The 23660-nt window shown below is 50.1% G+C and overlaps 3 protein-coding genes and 1 long non-coding RNA gene across 12 annotated transcripts in view; 1 reads left to right on the top strand and 3 right to left on the bottom strand.

The window, feature by feature from the left end:
* Positions 1-1575, bottom strand: part of LRRFIP1 (LRR binding FLII interacting protein 1) — a 100100-nt gene extending 98525 nt beyond the window's left edge. For all 4 annotated transcript variants that reach the window (XM_056496091.1, XM_056496083.1, XM_056496085.1 and 1 more), the window contains exon 1: positions 1370-1575. In XM_056496091.1, coding sequence (XP_056352066.1) covers positions 1370-1459 — 90 coding nt within the window. In that variant the 5' untranslated portion in view covers positions 1460-1575. The remainder of the gene's footprint in view (positions 1-1369) is intronic.
* An 8869-nt stretch (positions 1576-10444) lies between these two features.
* Positions 10445-13988, bottom strand: LOC130255785 (uncharacterized). The gene is made up of 2 exons (XR_008840987.1): positions 13902-13988; positions 10445-10664 (listed from the first exon to the last, which is right to left on the bottom strand). It is a non-coding gene; the product is annotated as an uncharacterized LOC130255785 (long non-coding RNA).
* On the top strand, positions 13795-19533 carry RAB17 (RAB17, member RAS oncogene family). 6 transcript variants are annotated; one of them, XM_056496795.1, is made up of 6 exons: positions 13795-14043; positions 17088-17247; positions 17883-18034; positions 18257-18382; positions 18590-18683; positions 19051-19533. In XM_056496795.1, the coding sequence occupies exons 2-6, from the start codon at positions 17091-17093 to the stop codon at positions 19296-19298; spliced, it is 777 nt and encodes a 258-aa protein (XP_056352770.1). In that variant the 5' UTR covers positions 13795-14043; positions 17088-17090; the 3' UTR covers positions 19299-19533. The 6 variants fall into 6 exon arrangements, with proteins under 6 accessions (XP_056352770.1, XP_056352773.1, XP_056352772.1 ...); XM_056496798.1 differs by having other exon boundaries at positions 13811-14043; positions 19046-19533; XM_056496797.1 differs by having other exon boundaries at positions 13882-14043; positions 16991-17247; positions 19046-19533.
* A 1463-nt stretch (positions 19534-20996) lies between these two features.
* Positions 20997-22311, bottom strand: PRLH (prolactin releasing hormone). Its single transcript, XM_056496722.1, has 3 exons — positions 22275-22311; positions 21349-21532; positions 20997-21152 (listed from the first exon to the last, which is right to left on the bottom strand). The coding sequence occupies exons 2-3, from the start codon at positions 21461-21463 to the stop codon at positions 20998-21000; spliced, it is 270 nt and encodes an 89-aa protein (XP_056352697.1). The 5' UTR covers positions 21464-21532; positions 22275-22311; the 3' UTR covers position 20997.
* Between the last annotated feature and the right edge of the window lie 1349 nt (positions 22312-23660).

The raw sequence follows: 23660 nt of genomic DNA, 5'->3' as shown, positions 1-23660 counted from the left end.
AGATGCTGCAAACCACCTGAAAATGGTGCACAACAATTGGAAAGCCAGAGGTGGTAACAAGGAGAACGATTTCACAACTAACTCAACCTACCAAAAATACCAGTGTCACCAAAAATAAGCCACACATTAGCATTCACCTGATCCTGATGCAACTCAGAATGAATAAAGGAAACCAAGACAGACTTAAAACTCTTCCAGAAGAGCAATTTATCTTGTAACCCATCTTGGGGTCACACCAACACCAGGTGGGCTGGTAATCCACACTAGGAGAAGAGGATGGCCACCTTCAGCAGCAGCACTGGAGCAGTTCAGACACTGAATCACAGAATGGTTTGGGTTGGAAGGGACCTCAGGTCAACCCCTTGCCATGGGCAGGGACATCTTCCACCAGACCAGGCTCCTCAAAGCTCCATCCAATCTGGCCTTGGACACTTCCAGGGATGGGCAACCTGTGCCAGGGCTCACCACCTTCATAGTGAAGAATTTCTCTCTAATATCCCATCTAACCCTGGTCTTTTTCAGTCTGAACCCATTCCCCCTTGTCCTGTCACCACATGCTCCTGTAAATTGTCCCTCTCCATCTTCCTTGTAGGCTTCCTACCGGAGAAGAATCCCAGGGCTGCTTATCCCCCTTTCCCCCATTGCAGGACTAGCATAGCAAGGATAGAAAAGAGATTTTGTGAGATTTACTAAACAGAAAAAACAAATTCACACTATCTTGGTTTCCACTGAGCCAATTTAAGCGTGCATAAGAAGAATAAGGAGGCAGGAAGCATCAGCAATTAGCTGGTTTGGAAGGCTGAAGTCACATTGAGCACGATGCAGCATTTGGTGGGCAGCAACACAAAAATCAGTTTCCAAGTTAGAAGGTTCACTCATGCCCACACCCAGCATCACCTTGCAGCATTCTGGTTTCCATTTTTCTCTCCCATCCCTGGAAGTGCTCCAGGACAGGGCTTGGAGCAACCTGGTCTAGTGGAAGGTGTTTCACGACAGGGAGCTTGGAACGAGATGATTTTTGGGATGCCGTCCAACCCAAACCACGCTGTGATTCCATGATCTATCCGTATCCACAGCCCACCCGAGCGGCCTATTAACACCACTCCCAGCGGATCTCAGCAGCAGCGGCTGGCGATGGACGCCCCCTCCATGCAAGGGAAGGGCGGAACGAGGGGGCTCCGGCCCCGCAGCCCTTCCCTCACGGTGTGCCGGGCACGGTGGCACAGCCGGAGGGTTTGCAGCTCGCCCTTGAGCCGCTGCCGTGCCGGGGGCGCCTGCGCGGAGCTCGGGGAGCCCCGGGGGGAAGGCGAGGGGAGGAGGAGGAGGATGGAGCAGGGAGAAGGGGGGGATGCCGCCTGCCGCCGCTCACCTCGCGGGCGATCTGGTTGAGCGCATCGTCCTCCGCCGTCAGGCGCTCCCGGTTCGGCAGCCGCTTACGCCCAGCAGCCGGCGTCCCCATGGCGGGGCGGTCGCGACCGGCCCGGCCCGGCCCGGCCCGGAGCGCAGCCGAACCCGGAGCCGCTGCCTGCCGGCCCCGAGCGACCCTCCCGCTGCTCCGCCGCCTCCGCCGGCGCGGCCGTCACCGCCCCCCGCCCCGCGCATGCGCCAGCGCCCCCCGCCCTGAGGGGACGGGCCGCCTCACGGCCGCCCGAAGCTGGGCTGGGGGTGCGCGGGCGATGCCTTCGTGCCCAAAACCGGGCTCTGTTTGGGGGTCTCTGCTCACTGCCCTCACACCCAAAACCGGGCTGTGTTTGGGGGTCTACTCCCTGCCTTCGTGCCCAAAACCGGGCTGTGTTTGGGGGTCTCTGCTCACTGCCCTCACACCCAAAACCGGGCTGTGTTTGGGGGTCTACTCCCTGCCTTTATGCCCAAAACCGGGCTGTGTTTGGGGATCTCTGCTCGCTGCCTTGATGCCCAAAACCGGGCTCTGTTTAGGGGTCTCTGCTCCCTGCCCTCACACCCAAAGCCGGGCTCTGTTTGGGGGTCTCTGCTCCCTGCCTTCATGCCCAAAACCAGGCTGTGTTTGGGGGTCTCTGCTCCCTGCCTTCATGCCCAAAACAGGACTGTGCTTGGAGGTCTCTATCCTCTCACCCAAAACCCGACTGTGTTTAGGGGTCTCTGCTCGCTGCCCTCATATCTAAAACCGAGCTGGTTTTGGGGCTCCTTGCTCCTTAACCTCGCATTAAAAACGGGGCTGTGTTTGGTGGTCTCTGCTTACTTCCCTCACATTAAAAACCGGGCTGTTTTGAGGGCTCCTTGCCCTCACACCCAAAACCTGACTGTGTTTGGGGCTCCTTGCTCGCTGCCATCACCACCCAAAATCAGGGGGTGTGTGGGACCTTGCTCGCTTCCCTCAAACCGCAGTGTCTGTGGGATTCATCCTTGATCCCATCATCACCCAAAAACAGCCTGTGTTTGGGGCTCCCTGCTCGCTGCCCTTGCACCCAAAACCGGGCTGTGTTTGGGGGTCTCTGCTCGCTTCTCTCACCACCTGAAATTGGGGTGGGTTTTTGAGGGACCCTGCTCACTGTCCAAATCGGGAGGTGTGTGTGTGTGGGATGGTCCCTGCTCACTCTCCTCACCACCCAAAATCAGGGTGTTTGAGGTTCCTCCTGCTCCCTCAGCCCCGCTGTGGACCAACCCCCTTCCCGCTAGAGTGCCTGGGCTCCCTGCCAAGCCGTAGGAAATTACAGAATTACAGAATTAGTCAAAAGGGACCCCCACAAAGGCTCACCTGGTCCAACATCCCTGCTCCAGCAGGGTCATCCCAGAGCACAGGATTGTGTCAGGACAGCTCTGGAATATCCCCAGTGAGGGAGACTCCACACCCACTCTGGTCACTGCACAGGGAAGAAGTTCTGCCTCTGTTCAGGTGGAACTCCTGGCCATCAGTTTCTGCCTGTCCCTCATGTCCCATTGCTGGGCCTCATGGAACAGAGCCTGGTCTGTGCTCTGGCAGCACCCTTTGGATATTTATTCACATTACAGAGGTCCCCTCTCAGCTGTGTCTCCTCTTGAGGAGCCCCAGCTCCCTCAGCCTTTTCTCCTCAGAGATGCTCCAATCCCTTCATCACCTCTGCAGCCTCTTCTGGACCCCCTCCAGCAGCTTCTTGCCCCGAGGAGCCCAGAACTGGACACAGTAAATTTACCAGAAATCATGGGAATGGGCATCAAAACCTCACCAGCCATAAAGCTGGGGTGTTCCTCTGCCACAAATAGAGAGGGAGCAAGGCAGAAACACGACTCCTCGTGCCCTGACACCTCACACAGCTTCACAGCCCTGTGGGGTCTATTAAAAAATGAATTTTCCTATTAAGTGTAAGTGGACATGATTAATTTTAGTGTCAAGTACATCAGTGCTTAATTAATTCACATTGACAAGGAACATGTATTTTCTGGGATTCCTGTCACAGCCCTTACACCTCAATTTTCACACTAATTCCCTAAATATGAATTAGTCTCTCAAGCTCACGTTATTATATAGAGAAAAGGGTTACAAAACCCACCCACTCTCTTCTGATCAGAAAGCTGCTTTTAATCTTTATGATTTAATTTTACCATCAATTTAAGCTGATTGAAGTGAAAGGCAACACCTGCCTTCTCAATATTTATTGGCAGTTTTCATGTACGACACCTGAGATCCGAATCATCCTCAGACGGAGTAGTGATACTGCATCGATGCTGCTCCTTGCACCTGGGACTGTTTATCTTTGCAAGAATCAAATGATTATTTTGTCAGCAGAAGCAGATGGATGAGTCCCTCACCTTGGGCAGCAGAACGTGCGTCACACCCTCAGATTTGGTGTCAGGTTTACTCTGACCCTGCACAAGTGGAATGAAAAGGACCTGCTTTGCAAGGCAGCACAGGGGCTTTAAACTGACCTCTCACCCTGGAGGCAAAGCTTTGCTGGATCTGCTTTTCCTAAATACCCCTCAGGCTTCCCTTCTTCACCTCCCCAAGCCCTGGCTTAGCACTATCACCCCTTCAGGCTCTGCATAACTCATTCCCTGAGCCCTTATCCTCACATTTGCCCCTGCCCTTTGAGGAATTCTGGCTAAAGAGGCGGGGCAGTGCCTTATTTTTAGGTCCCTGTTACCCAGGGATTTTGGCCACCTGTGCAGCTGCATCACCGTATCCAAGCAAGGAATTTCCCTGTTCAGGGGTGCAGTAGGATTTGCATCAGTGCTGCCTGGCTGAAAGCCTTGCAGAGCCTTGGGCTAGGCAAGATTTTTTTGTCCAAAAGCTGACTATTGAGGAGACAAAGGGAAGGGGAGGAAGAAATAAAGGGGAAATAGAAATCTGGGGGCGCAAATGGGAAGAAATGGGTGGGAGAAAGGGAGAGGGAAGAAACAGAGAAAAGAAAATCCAGGGGAAAGATGGGAAAGGAGGAGAAGAAAGAAACAGAGCAGGGGAGAAAGGAAGAAAGAGAGAGGAAATAGAGAAGAGAAATACAGGGGAAGGGGAAAAGAAAGATGGAGGAGGGAAGGAAGAATTAAAAGAGTAAAGCAGAGAAACTGGAAGAGAACATGCTGGTGGGTGACTGCAGTCAGATTTCAAATCACTCACTGAATGTGCTCTGCAGTGTAAGAAATCCTTCTCTTTTCCTGCATTCCAGACGTGCACAGTAATTTCTTTTTCTTTGAATATAGACAAAATAAGCCGTCTTGTAATAAAAATACTATACATAGATAATTTGTGCAGATAAATTTGAAATAATGGTTCAAACCACGTTAGTTTTGGCTGCTCTGTGGAGCACAGTGAGTGAAAATGAAACACTGGCATTCCTTATTTTAACAAGCAGCACGAAGGCGAGGCTCGTTTTGTCTGAAAGTCATGGCTGTGATGAATGACAGTCGGACAACACTGAGTATCCCATGCCAGTTTTAAAGGGCTCTATTTTAAGTACATAATACACCCCTCACTCTCCAGTATCCTGTGTGCAAGGAGGCTGTTTTGTGCACAGCACTCCTTAAAAGATACAGATTTCCCTCTGTGCTGCTCTTAAACCAAACCCTCTTGTAAAACCTCACTGCTGAGAGTCAGAACAAGCGATCAGGTGTTAAAACTGGTGGTGGTGTGCTTGACAAACCTCTTTTACAGTATGAAATTGATGGGTTTTGTGTCCTGTGCAGGAAAATGTGATTACATTTCTATTAGAGGCAAGCCTTGGGATAGGGGAATGCAGTGGCTGAGTGAGGGTGTTAAAAGCAAACACAAGGGCACTTCTCCTCTCCACTGTGAGGTCACAGCATCTGCCAAACCAGAAATGAAGCCTGACAGCTTTAACAAGATGTCCATTAGTCCAAGGAGAGTGGAAAGCTTTAAAGACCTTGGAAAATCAACACTGAGGAGGCCAATATTTGAGATTGTCAGGATATGTGAGATGAGCAGGGCTTCATTAGCATTGCAATATTTTGCAAACATAACAGCAGTGGTATCCAGCAGGGTCTGAGGATTTATTAATGGAAAAAAATTACATCACAGACAAGTATGTGCTGGCACTGAAATTCGGCAGGAAAATAAAAAAAACACTGGTGTAACTAAAGGGCTTGTACTTTATTAAACTTCCTAGGGAGCCCAAGGTGATTCTCTCCAGCAAATCAGACCTCCTGGGAAAAGCTTTCAGGTGTGTTGCCACATCTGAGCAGTGTCAAGACAGGGCTCAGGAGACTGCTGGTGTCCATGTGTACTTGGCTGGATGAAATTCCTTACTGTTATTCCATCTCTTCAAGTCAGCAGGGTCATTATTTGCATCAGCAGAGCTCTGGCCCTTTGGGAGCCTTGCTTAGCTTTGTCATGTCTAGCCTGGGGTTTGTTGTCACACAGCAAAGCCAGAACTGATTAGTGTCTTCCCAGTTGGTCCAAAAAAGAGATTCATGGGTTTGGGTTGGCCAAGGAGAACATTGTGGGCTTCCAAGCCAAGCTTTAGGAAGACTGGAGGAAAAAAAATCCCACAACAGCAGCAGACCTTGATCACTTTTACCAACAGCAAAGTGTTTTTTTTCTGAAGAAGGCTTATTGGTTGGCTTCATCTTGCCAAAACCTCTCAATGAGTTATTGCCCTCCTCTAATCACCATGACATGCCATGAGAGATAGTTTTTCATTTGTAAATTTTTCGCAGGTCACTAAGCATGCCACTTTGGGGAGCTCGAGGTTGGATTGCTTCTAGGGTTGAGGAAGAATCTTCCCTTGGAGGGAGTTTTTCAAAGGTTAACCTCAGGGCTGATTTCATTTAGTATTTTCATCCGCACCCTGGCACAAGTAGGACAGTGCTAATGAAATAAGCTGATGAGACAGTGTAAAAGTGTCACCAGAAAAGGAGGGTAAAGTCATACAAGAGGTGAAGGACTTGAGAAACAAGTGGAGTGAAATCAAGCAGACAGCCAATACCATGCCAAAGGCTAAATTCATAATTAACCAACTGTTAATAAGGGAAAAGGAGGAAGTTCTGGGGTCATAAACTGGCCATGGGTTGATTGGGTGCCACCATCACAACAGAAACACCAAAATATTGCATTTAACATTGTGAGCACTTCGAGAAAGGGTCATTGCACAGCCATCTGTGAGACCTTACCTAAAATGGTGCCTGCAAGTCTGCTTTTCTATATTAGAAAGAAATCAAACTTGAATAGCTGTGGAGAGAAAAGCTCCTGGGATAAGCAGCAGGAGGACTTCACTGAGATAAGAAGGGGTTGGCTTGTCTGTTCAAACTGCATCTCTCCTCTACAAAGTCCTTTTGGAGATAAGTGAGGTGGGGATGATGCTATGTAAATCTTAAAGCCAAGTCAGAACACAAAAGCCTACTAGAGATTTCTTGCCAAATTTCTGAACATGCATCCCAAAAGAGGTTGTGAGTAGCTGGGCATGTCAAGCCTGTGGTAACCACTGCCCTGAGTCTGCCAGCTGACACTCAGTGACCCCAGAGAGGTTGTCCTTGTCCCATGGATGCTCCTGCTTGGAGGGCACACCTTCACCCAGACCAACATGTGCATGTTCTGTGTGACTGTGCCAGACAGGGAGCTCACCTGCATTGCACCAACCACGACTGAGCTCACTGAGAACAGCCCATCTGGGGCAAAAATGGGAACCAGCTCAAGGCAGCCTCTGGGCCTAATCTAATTAGCAGCAGACACGCCAGGGCTCACTCAGTGTTTGAGCAGAGCAAAGTGAAGCCAGCTCCACAGCAGCTGGGCTTGTGGGGAGCCAAACCCATCCCAGGCTGTCTCCCAAAGCCGGATGGTCATGGTCTGTTGTTTGCTCTCTCTGCTCCTATCTGCTATTCCCAGCTTGCCACAGCACTGCTGAGCTCCAAATTTGGCTGCTTCTCCTGTGGCTTCCCCTCTTGATGTGTAAAAAAAGCTACATTTTAACAGAGCCCCGTGCTATTTTCAGAAGAAAAGGCAGCCTAGTCTCTTCCACCTAGTCTAAAAGCATTCCTTGTTCCCTGCCTCAAGTGCTGTGGGCATAAAACCTGTTCCAGACTGTGGGATGCCTTGCATCCCCTCTGCCTGCACTCCAGGCAGAATGCAGGCGAGAGATCAGTGCACGTATTTAATTTGGGAATACAGCCTCTTCATCTGTCCAAAAACATATTCTGAACTAGTAAACCCTTCAGCCAGACAAAATCGGGCTGGCTTCGGTGCAAACAATGCATTACATCAGCTGGAGCAGCTGAGGAACTATCCCTCCATCACTTTGGGATTAACACATCAAAGCATTCCTGCTGCCATGGTGCTGGTGTCCTCACCCCGCCGACAGCCCAGAGACACGACACGGGAGTGGGGAATCACATGGCCTTGATACAAGTTTCCCTGTGTTTTTCCTGCTCCATGCTGTGTGGCCTTATCCACTCCCATCCCAAATGTTGCAGCGTTAAGATGAGCCACATTTTCCAATCAGGCCGTCCGGATTTTGTTAATCGCCAGTTGTTTTGGACTGGAGTAAAACATAGCCACAACACATGGCCTGAAAACAACTGATTGTTTGGAAAAGACCAAGTGCTTGCAGTAATTAGTCATAGTGTTCTGTAAAATGCCATATGAACATGCTTTTGGAAGAGCTTTTGGGAAACCACATCACAGTTAAAATTCCCTCAGCTGGGGTGGAAGAGGGGAAGGAGGTGCTGTTTATTGTCCCCATGGAAATCTATCCAGATTCCTCCAAGGCACAAATCAGAGGCAAACCATCCATCTTCTCGAGCACAGAAAGCTGTGCTCTGTTTCAAATCATCTTTCATTCTTGTCAGGGAAGAGGTATTTTCCACTCACCTATTCTACAGCAAAGTGAAAAATCACCAGGCCTGTTCTCAGGGAATGGCTCCAACCACTTGACATCAGACAGAAGATCACCTGAGTGATGTCTGGTGGTTCTGCTTTATGATCTGAAGCCGTGCATCCCTACCCCACCTCCTGTCACCTCTCCAGCCACTCACCTGCACAGAACAGCAGCGATCCAGCCGTGGCAGCTAACAATTCCTGGCTTACCAAAGCCATGCTGGTGCTAAAGGATTTCACATTCCAGCTGGGATAATCAGCAGCAGGGCAGGAAGGCAGGTCATTATAGTTTCCTGAAATAAAGGACTTTGCCTAAACTGGGAAGTGAAAGATGATACTGGTAACAAAACACTAGAGGAAATGGAGACAAAACGTCTGAGATGATACTGACTTTAAATCACAACACATTTTTCTGGCATCCACAGCATTCCTGGTTTTCCGTGCAGAGCGACTGATGAATGGCATATGGGGCTGAGTCACCTGCCCAGCATGGTCTCCATGTCCTCTGCCTCGCTGGGAATCCTGACCCAGTTCTTGCATCCCAGCCCTGCAGCAGGTACTGTGCTCTGCCATTCTCCTGTGAGCTTTTCCTCAGCATGGCACTAAAACTCCTCTGATCCTTCCCAGTAGGAATGTGGAGGAATCAGCTCCTCTCTTCTCCATCAACAAAGAGCCAAAACAGTCAGGCAAGCATTGTCAAAGTCTCCAGTGTTTAGTTCTCCCTCCCACTGTAGCAACAGTTAGAAGAATAATTTTTCCCCCCTCCAAACACAATGAGTTGCTGCAGAACCCTTTTTGTTCCAGCTGCTGTGAAAATGGTAAATAAATAAATCAATAGGTAGATAAAGCATGGAATACCCCAAACTGGACAGAAAGTAAAATATTTTGCATCTAGAAACTACCGATTTCCACAGCCAGCTGAACAACTTGCCAAGGATCATGCTGGAAAAAGATGCTGGAGACTGGAGTAGAATGGCCTCTGCCACCAAGTGTCTGCTTTTCCTTCCTCTTGCCTCCTGCCTTTCCTATCTCTGCCTTTCCCTAAGGACAGCTACTCAATATATTGCAGGGTTTCCAGCCTTAAGCCATGGATGTCTGGGCACTGTTAGGAGGAGGCACCTCCCCAGGGGCTGACAGGCACCGCCTTTGTTGCTCAACTTCAATTTCTGCAGAGGTTTTCATCCTCTCTGACCTTGGAGCTGTGGTGGCAGAGGGGAAAGGCAGGAAAGACATTTCTCTGCCTGGCCTCTTTTGGGGAAGTTGCTGGGTTAAGTTTCTGAAACATCCGGAGCGTATTAGTGGTTCAACTCTACTAATTAGAAATTCCCAAAATAATTTTTAATACCTTTTTCAATTATAAAAGGAGTTGCTTGAGGTAACAGCAGATAATGGTGTCCCCCACCTCCCCCCTCCCTGAGGCATCTCTGTTCCTTCCAAATTTATTGGCAGCAGATGACTCATTTCACCTCTGCCCAAGATGACTGCTTTACAACTCTTCCAGGAGCATCTGGCCTTAAACGAGGTTACTCAGGCTCAAACTGATGAAATAATTTCTATTCTTGTGCCTGTGCAGACCATGCCTGTAATACCCCAGTGTCTGAGACTAAAAACCAACTGAAAATCAGCCAAACATTTAGATGTGACCTGAGAAAGCAAAACTGTGCTGTGGCCACAGGCCTGGCTGCCATGGAGAGACAAAACCTGTCATAAAATGCCCTGTGAAGTTTTCTGGGCTAGGCACCCCAAAATCTGGGTGGGACTTCGGGGAAACTAAGCTCATACTCACACCCACATGAGCTTTTCAAGTCTGTGCTAGACAGCATTGCTTAAATATTTCTCTTTCCATGCACAGGCAAACCATTTTCAGTCACATTTGATGCAGCTGCCTCGCAAACACAGAAGGATGAAGCGCTCCTGGGGCAGATTATTGAGCAACTTTTGGCTGTCAGGGAGCTTCTCTTTGCTTGGAAAGGTACCACCTCCATCCATTTTTAGCCTGGTTTCCTAAGGGAACATGTGTGATCACGCTGCCAGTCCCACACTAAAAGCTGAAGCCAGCTGGCCAGCTGCCACCAAGTTTTCCTCAATGTCCATCCCAAATGTGATATCCCCACTGGCAAAAAAGCAGCACATGGAGCTCAGGGTAGACACCAGACCCTGCACGTGGAAGAGAGTGCCTAACTGCTTTAATCATGTAAAATGCTGCCAAACCTGCGCTTTGTTAGATAACGATGTCTCTTGTTTCACAGAGCCATTTCCTCTGTCTCCATGGCCCCTGGGAGCCGGCTGCTCCTTTGAAGCTGGGTACCCAGCCTGGAGCCTCTGCATGGCAGCTCTCCTGGCAAGGTGGGTTGGACTCATGGAGAGGGATCCTCCTGGCCAAGGTCCTCTGAGGAAAGAGAACATAAAGTTTGAGATAAGCAAAGTGTTCAATGCAGACATCTTTACTCCAGCAAGCCACATACATTTACCTTTCAAGCTGCATTTTACTTATTAGACATAGGGTAAGAACCTCAGCACATACCTTAGGGGTATTTCTTGTGACCTGTCAGGTGTAATTTCAGAGGTGAAAACAATCTCACCTGTCTCTTCAGGCACTTAAGGCCTTTCTTGTGGTTCACACTTGTATTCTTTTTGTAATTTAATGCCACCAGACTTCAAATGTTTATTGTAGTCAGTAGTTATTTTCCCTCCTCGGTCTTTAGCACATGCTAATGTTCACCATCACTTATCATCTGGGAGCTATTAATATTAAGCTTGTTTAATGTTTCCAGGCCAATCTCTGGAGTGTTTTAGCAACGTTAATAATTAATAAGGGAAGACGAGCATTTTAGAGGCCTGAAGCAGTTCAGGGTAGGCTCACAGTTTTGAGCCACAGTGTAAATGATCTGTTCACCATTCCAACTTAAAACATGTCTTAATTTTTTATCACTGTAACAATGAGAACCTCAAATTATTTTATTTTTTTTTCTTTAGCAAAGGCACAACCCTTGCTCCTCTCAAAACAAAATGATCTTTTAATGCTCTATGGCAGTGGTGATAGACCTTGCCTGTATGATCACCAGTGAAATGCCCTGGGTTTTCATTCCTTCATCACACACAGAAAAAGGAGAAGCAGCAAAGACCAGGACACTTCAAGCATTTCCATTCTGTGATTTAACTCCTTAGATATGTTTTGTATGAAAACAAGCACACAAACAAGGGATGGCACATTTAACAGCACACAGTTATTGCAAACAGTTTTGAGAACATCATTTGTTGTGACCTCTGGATGCATTGATTATTTTGAATTTATTTTGCTGACCATGGTTTCAGGTGTTTGTTCTTGGAAAAATAAGAAATGAGAGTGTTTTGGATACAAACTGACCCATCAGGAACAATTTCATGGTATTCAGGGACCTCAGAGGACCAAAAATGTTGAAGATGAGAATATATTCAGAACAATACAAAGTCCAAGTATCATTTCAGCAGCCTCAGACTGTGCTACAAAACCACTGAAAAGAACCCTCCAGGAGTTTCTAAACTTCCCCACAAAGATCTGTGTGCTTGTGCCTCCTTTAATTCAGAGAAAGGGGGAAGGACAGGCATCCTGCTCAAAGTTAAGCAGCAGGCAGAGCCAGAAATACAAGATTATTGGAATTATTCTTGCATGCTTAGCCTAGAAGTTTTATTTTGGCCTCCTCTGGAATTCTTGTGCACTACTGACATGTAAGCCCTTCCTTCAGTGCACAAGCACTGCAAGGTGCATCCCTATAGTGCTTATCAGAGATGTTCACATTCCAGTTGTTTGGAGAACAAAGAACAAGAGAAGCTTGGCTGTCCATCCACACTTCTGGCAGGAGATCCCAGTCCATCTCTCACAGGCTGGTGTCTGTTTGGCTGCCCAGTTCAGAAACGAGACTGTCTTAAATGGTAGATGAGCTGTGCCCTCTAGTGGGGTCTGGCTCTCCAGGAGCTGCAGAAGAGCCTTCCAGGGGAGGCTGTCCCAGCCCACATCACAAGGGACACATTCCCTGGGCTCTGGAGGCCTCCAGGGCATTTACACCAGTCAGGCCATGGCACTTTGTTCGGGCACCTCACCCACACCGTCTTTTATAAAAGCCCTTCACAAAGACCTCTGAGATGTGACATCTGCTCAGGCAGGGGAGACTGGTATGAAAATAACAGAGCAGCACAAACTGGCAATGAAGTTTCAGCAGTGACAAAGCCATCCTTTCATAAGGCTTTGAAGCCTCACAGCCTTTTTTTTCTACTGAAAATTAGGTGCTTAGTTTAGGTGCATGATGCTACAGAGCCTGTAGGTCCAAACCAGCAAGTAAAATCATTACTGTGACCCCAGCACAAGGTATCCACACTCAGACCTTCCAAAATCCTGAAACATCTTCCTACCCCCTTGTGCAGCTGTGCACAGAAACTCACACTGAAGGACTGACTAATCCAAAGCCCTAGGAAAAAAAAAAAAAGGCTTTAAGTCAGCTCCTTTGGGAAACAAGTTGTAAGGAAGGGGTGGGAGCACATTAAACTGCTTCTGGGCTGGAAAAATTCATAGGGTTGTTAGGAAATGTGTTCAAAGGATCCCCAAATCCATCTCTAGCTTCTGCAGAGTTGATGGGAAGGATCTGGGAAGGTAAACTGTACATGGCTCTTCATCATTGAAATGGGAAGTAATTGAACTGCAGTGCTTAGGCCTTGGAAGTCACAAGACACATTTTTTTCATTTCAAAACTAGGGTGATATTGTTTTTAAGCTTTCCTGTAGGACTTCTGCTTTTCACCCTATTCCCTCTAACCATTAGCACTAGATTTTGTTGAATCTGTTTCACTTCCAGATATCTTACTTGAAGGAAGGACACTGGCTATGACAAGAGGAGTGACAGAAACACAGAATTATTGTTATTCAGATGTTTAATTATCAGATCTCCCCAATCTCACTCCAGGCCCATTGTCTCAGTGCCATATAACATGCTGTGGTTTTTCTCTCAAGGTTTTAAACAGAGCAGCCTTCTTCAGCCTTATTAAGAGCAGCCTTCCAAACACTGAGCCCCAGCTGCCTGGGGTAACCAGCTATTGCCTTCATTAACAGGCAGTAAAATGCTCAGGTTTTGCTCACTTTGTACCTCCCAAACTCAGTTTTGCAGCTGAAGCATTTTGCCAGACAAGTGGGCACATCTTCTCCCACAAAACAAATCCCTTTTGCAATCCCAATCCTGTGATATCTGAGCCTGTACTAGCACAAGACCAAAGCCAGGTCTAATGTCCGTCAGCAGAAATTGCCATGTTATAAAAATCCAGAGAGGACAGATCCTGTATTTGCCATGACACCCAGCCCTCCCTAATCCTCGGATCTTCGGGGGTTTTGCCCCCATTTCCTTAGTATCTGGGCTGCTCTTAGATCCCAAAAGCACTGGGATTTTTTTTTTGGCGGGGGGGGGAGGAAAAGCCCCACCCACTCATTCATCCATCTGTCTGTCCGCCCATACAACTCCAGCTGGGAATGGGGAGGGAGGGATGGAGGGATGCTGGGGCACGGCCACTGTGACAACAGCCTTATGCTGTCTCTCCTGGCTGCCAGACCTTAGACCCGGTGTCAGGTCTAAAGGTCGCTGCTCTCGGGCTGCCTCCCTTACCTTTGACACCTCTCCCGGTGGCGGCGCTTTCGCTTTCGGCTGCTCCCGGCACGGAGAGGCTCGGACACAGGGATGGGGCCGCCACCCTGTCACCCCTGACACACGGACTGCAAGCCTGGCAGGACAGCAAGGCTTCGGGAAGGTAAAGGCATCTCCCTCTCAGGAATTCCCCACCGGGCACACCCCAAGGTGCCTTTGCCAGGCAAGCTCTGGAAATGCTCCCATCCTCATGGAGCAGCCTCACATCCAAGGCAAGAAGGTCCTCAGTGACTCACTGCCCAAGAGAAGAAGAGGAGAGGTTTTAGGAAGCCCTCTGCCCTACCCCCATCCTCCCAGGGCTCTTAGGAAAGTCTCAGTCCCGTTTATTGCTGCCTTACTTCCCTGCAGCAATAAGGTTAATGATCCTTATTCCCTTCCCCTTGGATTGAGCTGCTTGTTCTGAGGAATCATCACTGTGTAAATCTAATATTTACACATCGTGTCTGCAGTTGGGATTTTTGTATCCCCTGGTAACCCTGTCTTAAATGAACTTTCTGAGTGACCACACTCTTATTTAAGCCAGAGTTTAAGCAAATAGAAGGAGGCTCCCAAAAGCAGAGGAGAGTTTTGAGCTGAATTCTAGAAGTTAACTGGGGAGGTAGGTGCATGACAATTATCTTGGGGGGTGGAAGGGGGGAAGTTAAGTATCTAAATCTGAAATAACCTGAAATATCATGTCCAAAATGGTTTTAATGGTATTGGGACCTAGAAAAGCTTAGATACCTGTTAGACATCTTTACACTTAAACAACATCAATTTCCCAGGAAGCTAAATAGGGTTTTAAATAAGACTTCTCAATGACTCTATCCCCAAAGGTATGCATGGCTTTTCTTCTATAACAGCTTTCCTTTGGAAATAAAAGACTTATCCCCTGACAATAAATACAGCAGGATCCCTCCAGCCCGGGCTGAAGATGCTGAACACAATTCCCTGGGTGCAGCAATGTTTAATCCTCCATTAGGAGGTGAGAAATGATTGGTGTTGTGGCTGTTTGGGAACTGACCTTCAAGACAAGTGGAGGATTAGGGGCAAGCCTGCCCCTAATATCTGCTGCTTTCACAAAATATTAAGCTGTACCTGGAGACTAAATCCACCTGCAGGGTATTTGCAGCTGATTGGAGATAAATTGGTTTATTTTCTGTGACTACACTGGATCTGTGTAGGTTGAGCTTTCCCTGCCCCTCAGCATGGCCCCTTGGCACAAAGGAGAGGACCTGCAGCACCTCAGCTGTTGCCCAGGCTGCTCTCCAAATTGATGGCAGTAGATGTCTGGATGCTACTCACATAATCCCTAATCCAGCAGGTGCAGGGTTTTACTTTGTACTCTCCTTTTCCAACAAAAAAAGAGGATGAAGGCCCCACCCTTTCCCCTTAAATCCTGTTTTCCATTGAATCAGAACAAAGCCACTTGTTTTGCTTCCTTGCCATCCTCCTCAGGTGGGAAGGAAGACTCAGCCTCTGCCTCTTAACATGAGGAAAAAAATTGTTTCAAATGAGCTTTGGCAAAACTCATTGCAGTAAATCTCAGGTGAGTTTTGTTCCAGCATCAACCCATCTTTCTGAGGTTGAACAGAAAGCTGCAGAGGGAAATGATGAGAAACTGTGTTTAATATAGACAACCTTGAGTAGTTTCCAAGCAGCCTCTTGTTTTCTTAGAGAGTTTTATAGCTTATCACTGACAATAACTGCCCAGAATGAATGCCAGTCTTGTTTCCAGGCTAGAAAGAAGCAAATGTATGTAATCAATACCCTAAGGAGCACATGTATGCTGTGCCACAGGGCTTATCTTTTTCCTGCTTGAAAAATACAACTAACTAGCTGTTCTGCACAAACTGTGATCCTGCTCTTCATCACAGGGCTGCATGAGCTTGGGGAGATGATGTTACCTGTGTTTTTTAAGGGGATTAAAGCCTGTCTCACCCCAGCAGAAAAATGACTTGGGTCTAAAGATACAGACCTGGGTTCAGCCAAGGAACGCTCTTAATGACAGCCTTAATGAAGAATTAAAGGTCTGGAGCCTGCCAGATTGCAGAGGGAGGACAGGCAAAAGAAAGGAGACACGTGGGATGAGCAGCTCCCAGGAACAAGGGGCTTTTGTCAGGGCAGGGAGCTGCAGAGAGCAGGGAGCTCCATTGCTGGTGCTGCTGTAGGTGTCTCTGTAAAGGCACTTCTTGCTCACCAAGTTCCACAGCCAGATTCCTGAGATCCAGGCAGAAATGGTACAAATTCTTCATTACAAATCTTGCAGATCCCTTCTGTCTGCCTCACCAGGGCTTGCTTCCACGTGGAGGGAAATTCCCCACTCCAGCAGAGCTCATCCTGCTCAGCCCAGCAGTGACCTTTCCCCTCTCCTTTATTACTGTCCTCATGAGCTGAGTGTTTTTGGAGGAGGAGCTCTGCAAGGAGGAACCAGGGCAGAGCAAGGCAAAGTGTTGTTTGCTGCCCTGCACTGGCAGCAGGGCAGTGGCACTTCCTTGGCTCAGGGCTGGGAGGAGGGGACACTCGTGTCACCCTGCCACCCAGGAGGGCTCCCACCGACCAGGCTCTGCAGCAGATCTCTCTCTTCCAGCCAGGTTTGAGGCAATCACTGGGTCTGTGCTTCCCTGCCATCCCTAGGGACAGCAGGGTGGCATGGGTGACATGGGGGTGGCACTCCAGGGGCTTGGCTTGTCTGGGGGTCTTTAGCCAGGAGCATTTGCCACCTGCTTTGTTTGCTGCTGCTCCTCAGGGCTGCTCAGGTTCATCAGAGCTCTCCTGATGTAACTTCTAACCAGGATAAATGGGGGACATCAGCCTAAGCTTTCATCAGGGCTCTGGGGAGGGAGGTGTCCTGGAGAGCAAGGCACAGCCAGAAGGGATTTCCCTCCTCCAGGAAATCCTTCCAGCTCCCCTGTTAAAGGAGATGCACCAATCTCCTTGCCTACGCCCAAGGAGGCTTCTGGCATCAAGTTCCTTCCTAAATATCTCCACCTTCTGGTCATAACTGACAGTGGCAGATGCTTTGATGCATTAAATTCACAACTTATGGTAATACTTTGATTTTATTCCAGCCTGTTTTGGAGTCAAGCCCCAGCTGCCAGTCAGGAGGCTCAGCTGATCCTGGGATCCCTTGCAGATATGCACTGAGCAGAGCTGGTTTCCTTGCAGGACATGGCACAGACAGTGACATCAGGCACCTCCCCAGAGGGGCCTCGTCCCTCCTACATGTACAAGGTGGTGCTGCTGGGCAGCATGTCCGTGGGCAAGTCAAGCCTGGCCTGCAGATACGTGAGGAACGACTTCAGGGAGCTGCTGCCGACCGTGGGATGTGAGTGAGGGGCTCTGGGCAGGAGAGCAGGCTGATGCACCTCCCTGCAGCAGGGTGGGATGCAGGAGAGCTGCTGGGTCCATCCTGCACTAGCACAGACCCACTTTGGAACACAGTGCAGGTTTGCCCAAAAGCCAGAACTTCCCCCTTCACATCTCTGCAGCCATTTTCCCCCTGCCTAGGTCCTACATCATTTTACATGATGCACCTGAGTTTTGCCTTAAGAAGGCACAGCAGGCACAGAGCCTGTGATCCCACCTGCTGGTGGGGCAGAGCAAAGTGGAACTTCTCCTCTTGTCTTGTCTTCCTTCCAAGCCAGGAGGGAAGGAAAGGATGGAGAGGCTCCCCTCCAGCAGGAGCCCTTCCCATGGATATTCCAGCTTACAGCTCAGTGAGGTGGAGCTGTGTCTCTATCTGGGGGCTATTCTGCAAAGCTCAGAGTTATACAACATCAAGCCTGGTGTCATCCACCCAAATCTGCTGCCAGGAAGGGCCACTCAGCCCAGTGCTGGTGATCATAAGAATGGGATTTTGTGCATCATTAAGGACCTTCAGGATGGGTTTGACCTCGGGCAGGGGATCTGAGCTCCCTGCTCTTGCTCCAAGTGAACACACACCCTTCATCTTGCCTGCAGGCTCCTTCTTCACACAGACACTGGACCTGGAGGATGCCACGGTCAAGTTTGAGATCTGGGACACGGCAGGGCAGGAGAAGTACCACAGTGTCTGTCACCTCTACTACCGGGATGCCCACGCTGCCCTCATCGTTTATGACATTGCTAACAAGGTGAGGCAGGACCATGCCACACCCAGGGGGGATTTCTGCTGCCATGAATCCCATCCAAGGGTGATTTATCCCTAAATGTGTTTGAGGGCTGGTGTTTCCCTCAGAGGGGCAATCAAAACCTCCCCACCCTCTTTGGTCTGGTGCCACCCAGCCAGCTTGGTCTGAGACAAAGGGATTAAATGAAAACCAGACCACTGGGTGGTTTTGTCTCCATCTCTCCAGCAAACATTCAGCAGAGCAAAGCTGTGGCTGGAGGAGCTGGAGAAGAGATTCCTTCCTGATGAAATCGTGATTGCTCTGGTGGGCAACAAGACAGACCTTGCTGCTGAGAGAGAGGTCACCACTGAGGTGAGTGCCTGGGGGTCCCTCATCACCCCTCACAGAAAGCACTGGGATACATCCAAGGAAAAATTACAAGCAAAGCCAAGAGTTTAAGAGGTTTTCAGACACCTCCAAAGTCTCTGTACAATTATTGACCCACCATGAAATCCACCATAAAACTGAACAAGCAGCCCCAGAGCGGGCAGGGGAATAACTCTGCTTGTTTCCATTTAGGAGGCAGAAGAGTTTGCACAAACAAAAGGCCTCCTGTTCAAGGAGACATCTGCAAAATCCAACTATCAAGTAACTGATGTCTTCATGGCTGTGGGTGAGTTATGGGATGGCTCTAGGTGGGAGCAGAGGCAGGTGAGCCATGGTCCCAAGCCCCTTCATTGCTCCTACTTGTCACTGGGATGTTCCTCCCAGCCAGTCCAGCCTGTGCCACCCCTTAAGGCAGAAGGATGGACAGATCCATCCCAAAATACTCCAGTGTCAGAGAGGGCTTTCAGGCCTCCTCCCAGAGCCACAATTTAATTTTTCATTGATAGCCAGTCTAGGTGCAGTGGTGTTCCCAGCTTAGCTGTTCAGGGAGCTGAGGGAGGGTCCCCTGGGGTGGGACATGGGGTGGCCACTGCAGCCCAACCACTGGCAGGAGAAAAGAGCCCTCCTTTGCCTTGTGTTTCCTCCTAGTCCAGGAGCTCCTGAGGAGGGAAAAGGAGAATGCATCCAAGCCATCCCCACGTGGGAGGTCGACCGTGGACCTGAGTGGGAGCGGGGCGAGGCCGAGGTGCTGCAGGAGCTGAGGACTCTGCACCCAGCAGGGCTGGACTCAGTGACACAGCAGGGGCACTCAGAGCTGCAGGCACAGCTCAGCCTGGCCACCTCTCTTCTCAAAGCCAGCTCAGAGCCCATCCTGGGCACATGGGGCCTCTTCAACCCTTAAGCACCATCTTCAGCTGGGAGATCTTCAGGGGTTTCTTTCACCAATTTCCATTTCCAGAGAAAAGCACATCCTTCCAGGAGCACTGCCACCAACCCTGACTGGTGACATCCCCCCACCCCCAGCTGTCACCTCTTCCATCTCCCTTTCCATCTGAGAAGGGAGGGTTTAATTTCCCAAAGCAAAGATCCCAGTGGTTTTACACCCAGGATGCAAATAAAGAGAATATTGCCCTAAAGGTGTGTTGTTTTTTATTTTATATCCTGTCCATGTAAGCCTCTAGGGAACCACAGGAAGCCTGCAGGTGGCAGGAACCAGAGCCAGTGCTCCCCTCACCCTATCCACCCCATTACAGGGGGTCACAGCCCATCCTTGGGCTGAGCCAGAATGGGGCCAGAGCCAAAGTGTGGTGTCAGAGTGCTCTGTGCCTTGCTGAGCCTCCCCTCTACACAATCATGAGTCCACTGTGGGAACTCACCTTGGCTGGAAGAGGAGAAAAAACCACCTGTGCTCTCTCCAAAGGCAGCACCACTCACCCTGTCTGCAGGACAGTAATCTCTGGGTTTTTGGAGCATGGCACTGTGGTGGGCAGAGCATCACGTTCTCCCCAAGAGTTTCTGACCCCAGCTCACAGAAATAGGGTGGCTGTTCCTGACCCCAGCTCACAGAAATGGGGTGGATGTTTCTGACCCCAGCTCACAGAAATGGGGTGGCTGTTTCTGACCCCAGCTCACAGAAATGGAGTGGATGTTTCTGACCCCAGCTCACAGAAATGGGGTGGCTGTTTCTGACCCCAGCTCACAGAAATGGGGTGGCTGTTTCTGACTCCAGCTCACAGAAATGGGGTGGCTGTTTCTGACCCCAGCTCACAGAAATGGGGTGGCTGTTCCTGACCCCAGCTCATGGAAATGAAGGTTTCAGGGGCACCCCTGGGAGCTGGCACACTGTGGGAGCACAAGGGATACACTTGGGAACAGAGTCCCTCTTGTAATAAATATGCATTATGGTATTGGGTTTTTGCAAATATTATTGTGGATACTGTAGGTGTGATGTTGAAATGTTTTTTAAGATGTAGTTTTCTTTAAAAGTAACACAGGCTGATAAAGTGTCTTTGTAGTAAGTAAACTACCTGCTTAATTACATAACACCCAGTGAAGACACCTGCTACTGATATACCAGTTACCATCTGTAGAAATTAAAGACCACAGCCCAAATTAAGACTGATAAGAAAAATAAATTCAAGCCACAGCCAAGAAACACACATGCTCTAAAAAGGCAGACTCAAGGAGTGGCCCTGGAAAACAGTTCCTGGAATATGGAAAATAGTTTATAGAAAAGTTTGAAAATCTATGATGGGTCTATGATGAATTTAAGGGGTGTCTCCAAAACACCCCTTGAATGCCAAGCACCCAGCCATTATAACCTTTTGCTTTATTGTTTATCTCTTACTGTCTTTTATTAAACCTTTTAAAATCTACCAGGAAAGTGAACCTCATTTCTCACACCCTGAGCTTTTTTTTAGGGTGTTTCTTGGGGTGTGAGGGGACAAACCTGAGAGGGAAGAGCTGTCACACTGCACACACTGCCAGGGCAGGCAGAAAACCGCGGTGACCACGCAGATTTGGGGGTCGTGCTGCCTTTTGGAACAGAGAGGCTGGGACACAGGGGTGAGAGGAGAAGGGTTTTTATTGTCAGCTCCAGTTCAGGGGTTCAGCTCCGGCCGGGGAGGGTGGGGGTGTGGGTGGGAGGCGGAGCAGCCTCGCTGCTGGCTGCTCCCTGCCAGCGCTTGTCTCCTCCCGAACCTCCCCACCGGCCGGATCCCGCGGCCCGTGTACCACGAGGGGTCGATGTCCGGGTCTGGAAAACCGAGAATCCATCAGGGGATGGGGACGGCATCGCACCCAGGAGAGAGGGGACGGCAAACAGGGGAGCAGGGAAGGGGGATGAGGAGGATAAAAGCTGTTGCAAAAGCAGTTTCCAAGCTCCTGCACAAGAGCAGCAGAGGGCGTGCGGAGGGGCTGGAGGCAGGGGGTTGGTTGGGACAGTCCCTTACTCATGTTCTCCTTACTCCTGATTTCCATGGAGCGCTGCAGAACGCCGCCCTGGCTGGAGGGCAGGGTCAGGCAGACGAGCAGCAGCCACAGCAGGCAGGTGACCCCCAGCTTCATCCCAGAGCTTTCAGGCTGCAGTGACTTGGCTGTGAAGTCTCCTGAGCCCTGCTGAAGAGTCTGATGTGACTGCAGGAGAGAAAGGATTTGGCTGTTGATGTGCCACAGCATCCCTGGGCCAGCAGCAAAGGGCTTGGGGCCAGCATCAGGGTTTTGCTGGGGCTGACACCTCTGGGAAAAATATCACCTCACTTACAAACCTCATAGTCATTAAAACAGGTTTGGATCCTAGCCTAGTGCCTTAGGTCAGGCCTGATCTTCTCTGGGATCCCCAGCAAACCTGTGAGACCCCAACACTGAAACACAGGGCTGCTGCAGACAGGCTGCAGGGGCACAAAGAAGGGATGGATGGATGGATGGATGGATGGATGGATGGATGGATGGATGGATGGATGATGACTAACTATACACCCTTATCACCCACCCCTGGCTGCAGCTGTTAAATGATAACCTGTGCCACACTTCAGGGCACTGAGGGGCTGAGCAGGACCGTGCAGGGCAGGCTGGTGATGGGCTGGGTCTCTGCAGCCCCCAAAAAGAGGGAGCAGAGCAAGGGATCAAAGCTGGGCAGGGCAGGACACGGCGGGGCTGCTGCAGCAGCTCCAATTCCAGCCACTTTTGCCAAGGAAAAGTTCTCAGCGTGCTGAGCAGAACACACTCCAGGGAGCTCAGATTTGCTGCAGCCACCAACTTCTGGAACCTCCCCCTTCCCCCCAGCCGGCTGGACAGCCACACGGAGGCGAAGCAGCGCTGGGGAATCACCCAGCAACCGGAGCATCACCCGAGCGAGAGGACAGGGGGCTGCACTTACCGAGGCGAGTGCCCGGGGCCAGGCTGAGCCAGGTGGCGACTGCAGAGTCCCCTCCGGCCGCTGCTTTTATGGCCAGATCCGTGCTGATGTCACGGGCACCGAGCCGGGGCATCTCCCCTCCCCGCTGCCCCCTCTCATCAAATCAGCACGGGGATGTGTTTCCGTGACTCACAAGGGACCGGCGTTTTATCTCACGCTGCTTGAGGGAGGTGGTTTGGGAATATGTTCATCCCCGTGCTCGGCTCAGGGTTATTTCGGACAAGGGGAAGTTTTCTGCTCCAGGTGGGTGTGTGCTGCTGCAGGGATTTACACTGGTCCCACCACCCTTTCCCCCCTACTCCCCACAAAAATAAAAACCAAGCCAAAAACTGTTTAGGGAAAGCAGAACACTAAATGCAGAGACAAGAGGAAGGCAGTGAGCTGGGCACAAGGGTCCTCAGGAACAGGCTTGTTCCCTGGGTGTGAGAGCTCTAAATCCCCACCCACCGTTCCCCAACCCCATTTTAAATGGATTTTAAATGTCTCTGGTGTTTATTCTGCTGGATGTGCCAGCTTGGAGAACCAATTGGTATCCCAAAGCAGGGATGTCTCTGTGTTGGCAGGATTGTGAAAGCACCATCACCAGTGGGGTGTGGGCAGGGGGAAGGTCTCTGTCTGCCACCCCCATGTGGGGCTGGCTTTGCCCTGGGACAGAGCTCCATCCAGTGCCTGAGCACAGCCAGTGCTGGGGAGAGCTGCCAGGAGCAGTGTGGGACACAGGGGGATTGCCACAGGTGTGCAGCAAAGGAGGGAAGGGGCTGAAGAGAGGAGAGCCTGCCCCACCTCGGGCTTTGGGAGAGGAAATATCCACCCTCTGACCAACCAAGTGGCCATCCTGACCTGCACCATCTGTCCCCATTTGGCTTCACTGCTGCTGATTCAGCTGCTGCCTGCTCCACCTGGCCAGTTTTAAAGCCAGGAGTGCACAGGATGGTTAAGGAAATGGATGGACATGGAGCTGCTGGAGCAAGTCCAGAGGAGGCCATGAGGATGCTCTGAGGGATGGAGCCCCTCTGCTCTGGAGCCAGGCTGGGACAGCTGGGAGTGTTCACCAGGAGAAGAGAAGGCTCTGGGGAGACCTTAGAGCCCCTCCAGGGCCTACAGGGGGTCCAGGAGAGGGGTTTGGGACAAAGCCTGGAGTGACAGGACACAGGGAATGACTTCCCACTGCCAGAGAGCAGAGTTAGGTGGGATATTGGGAAGGAATTCTTTAATGTGAGGGGGGTGAGGTCCTGGCACAGGTTGCCCAGAAAACTGTGGTTGCCCTATCCCTGGAAGTGTTCAAGGCCAGGTTGGACAGAGCTTGGAACAGCCTGGGATAGTGGAAGGTGTCCCTGGCCTTGGCAG

This window comes from Oenanthe melanoleuca, chromosome 7 (genome assembly GCF_029582105.1).
Source record: "Oenanthe melanoleuca isolate GR-GAL-2019-014 chromosome 7, OMel1.0, whole genome shotgun sequence".
NCBI lineage: Eukaryota > Metazoa > Chordata > Aves > Passeriformes > Muscicapidae > Oenanthe > Oenanthe melanoleuca.
This window is presented reverse-complemented; position numbering and strand designations above follow the sequence as displayed.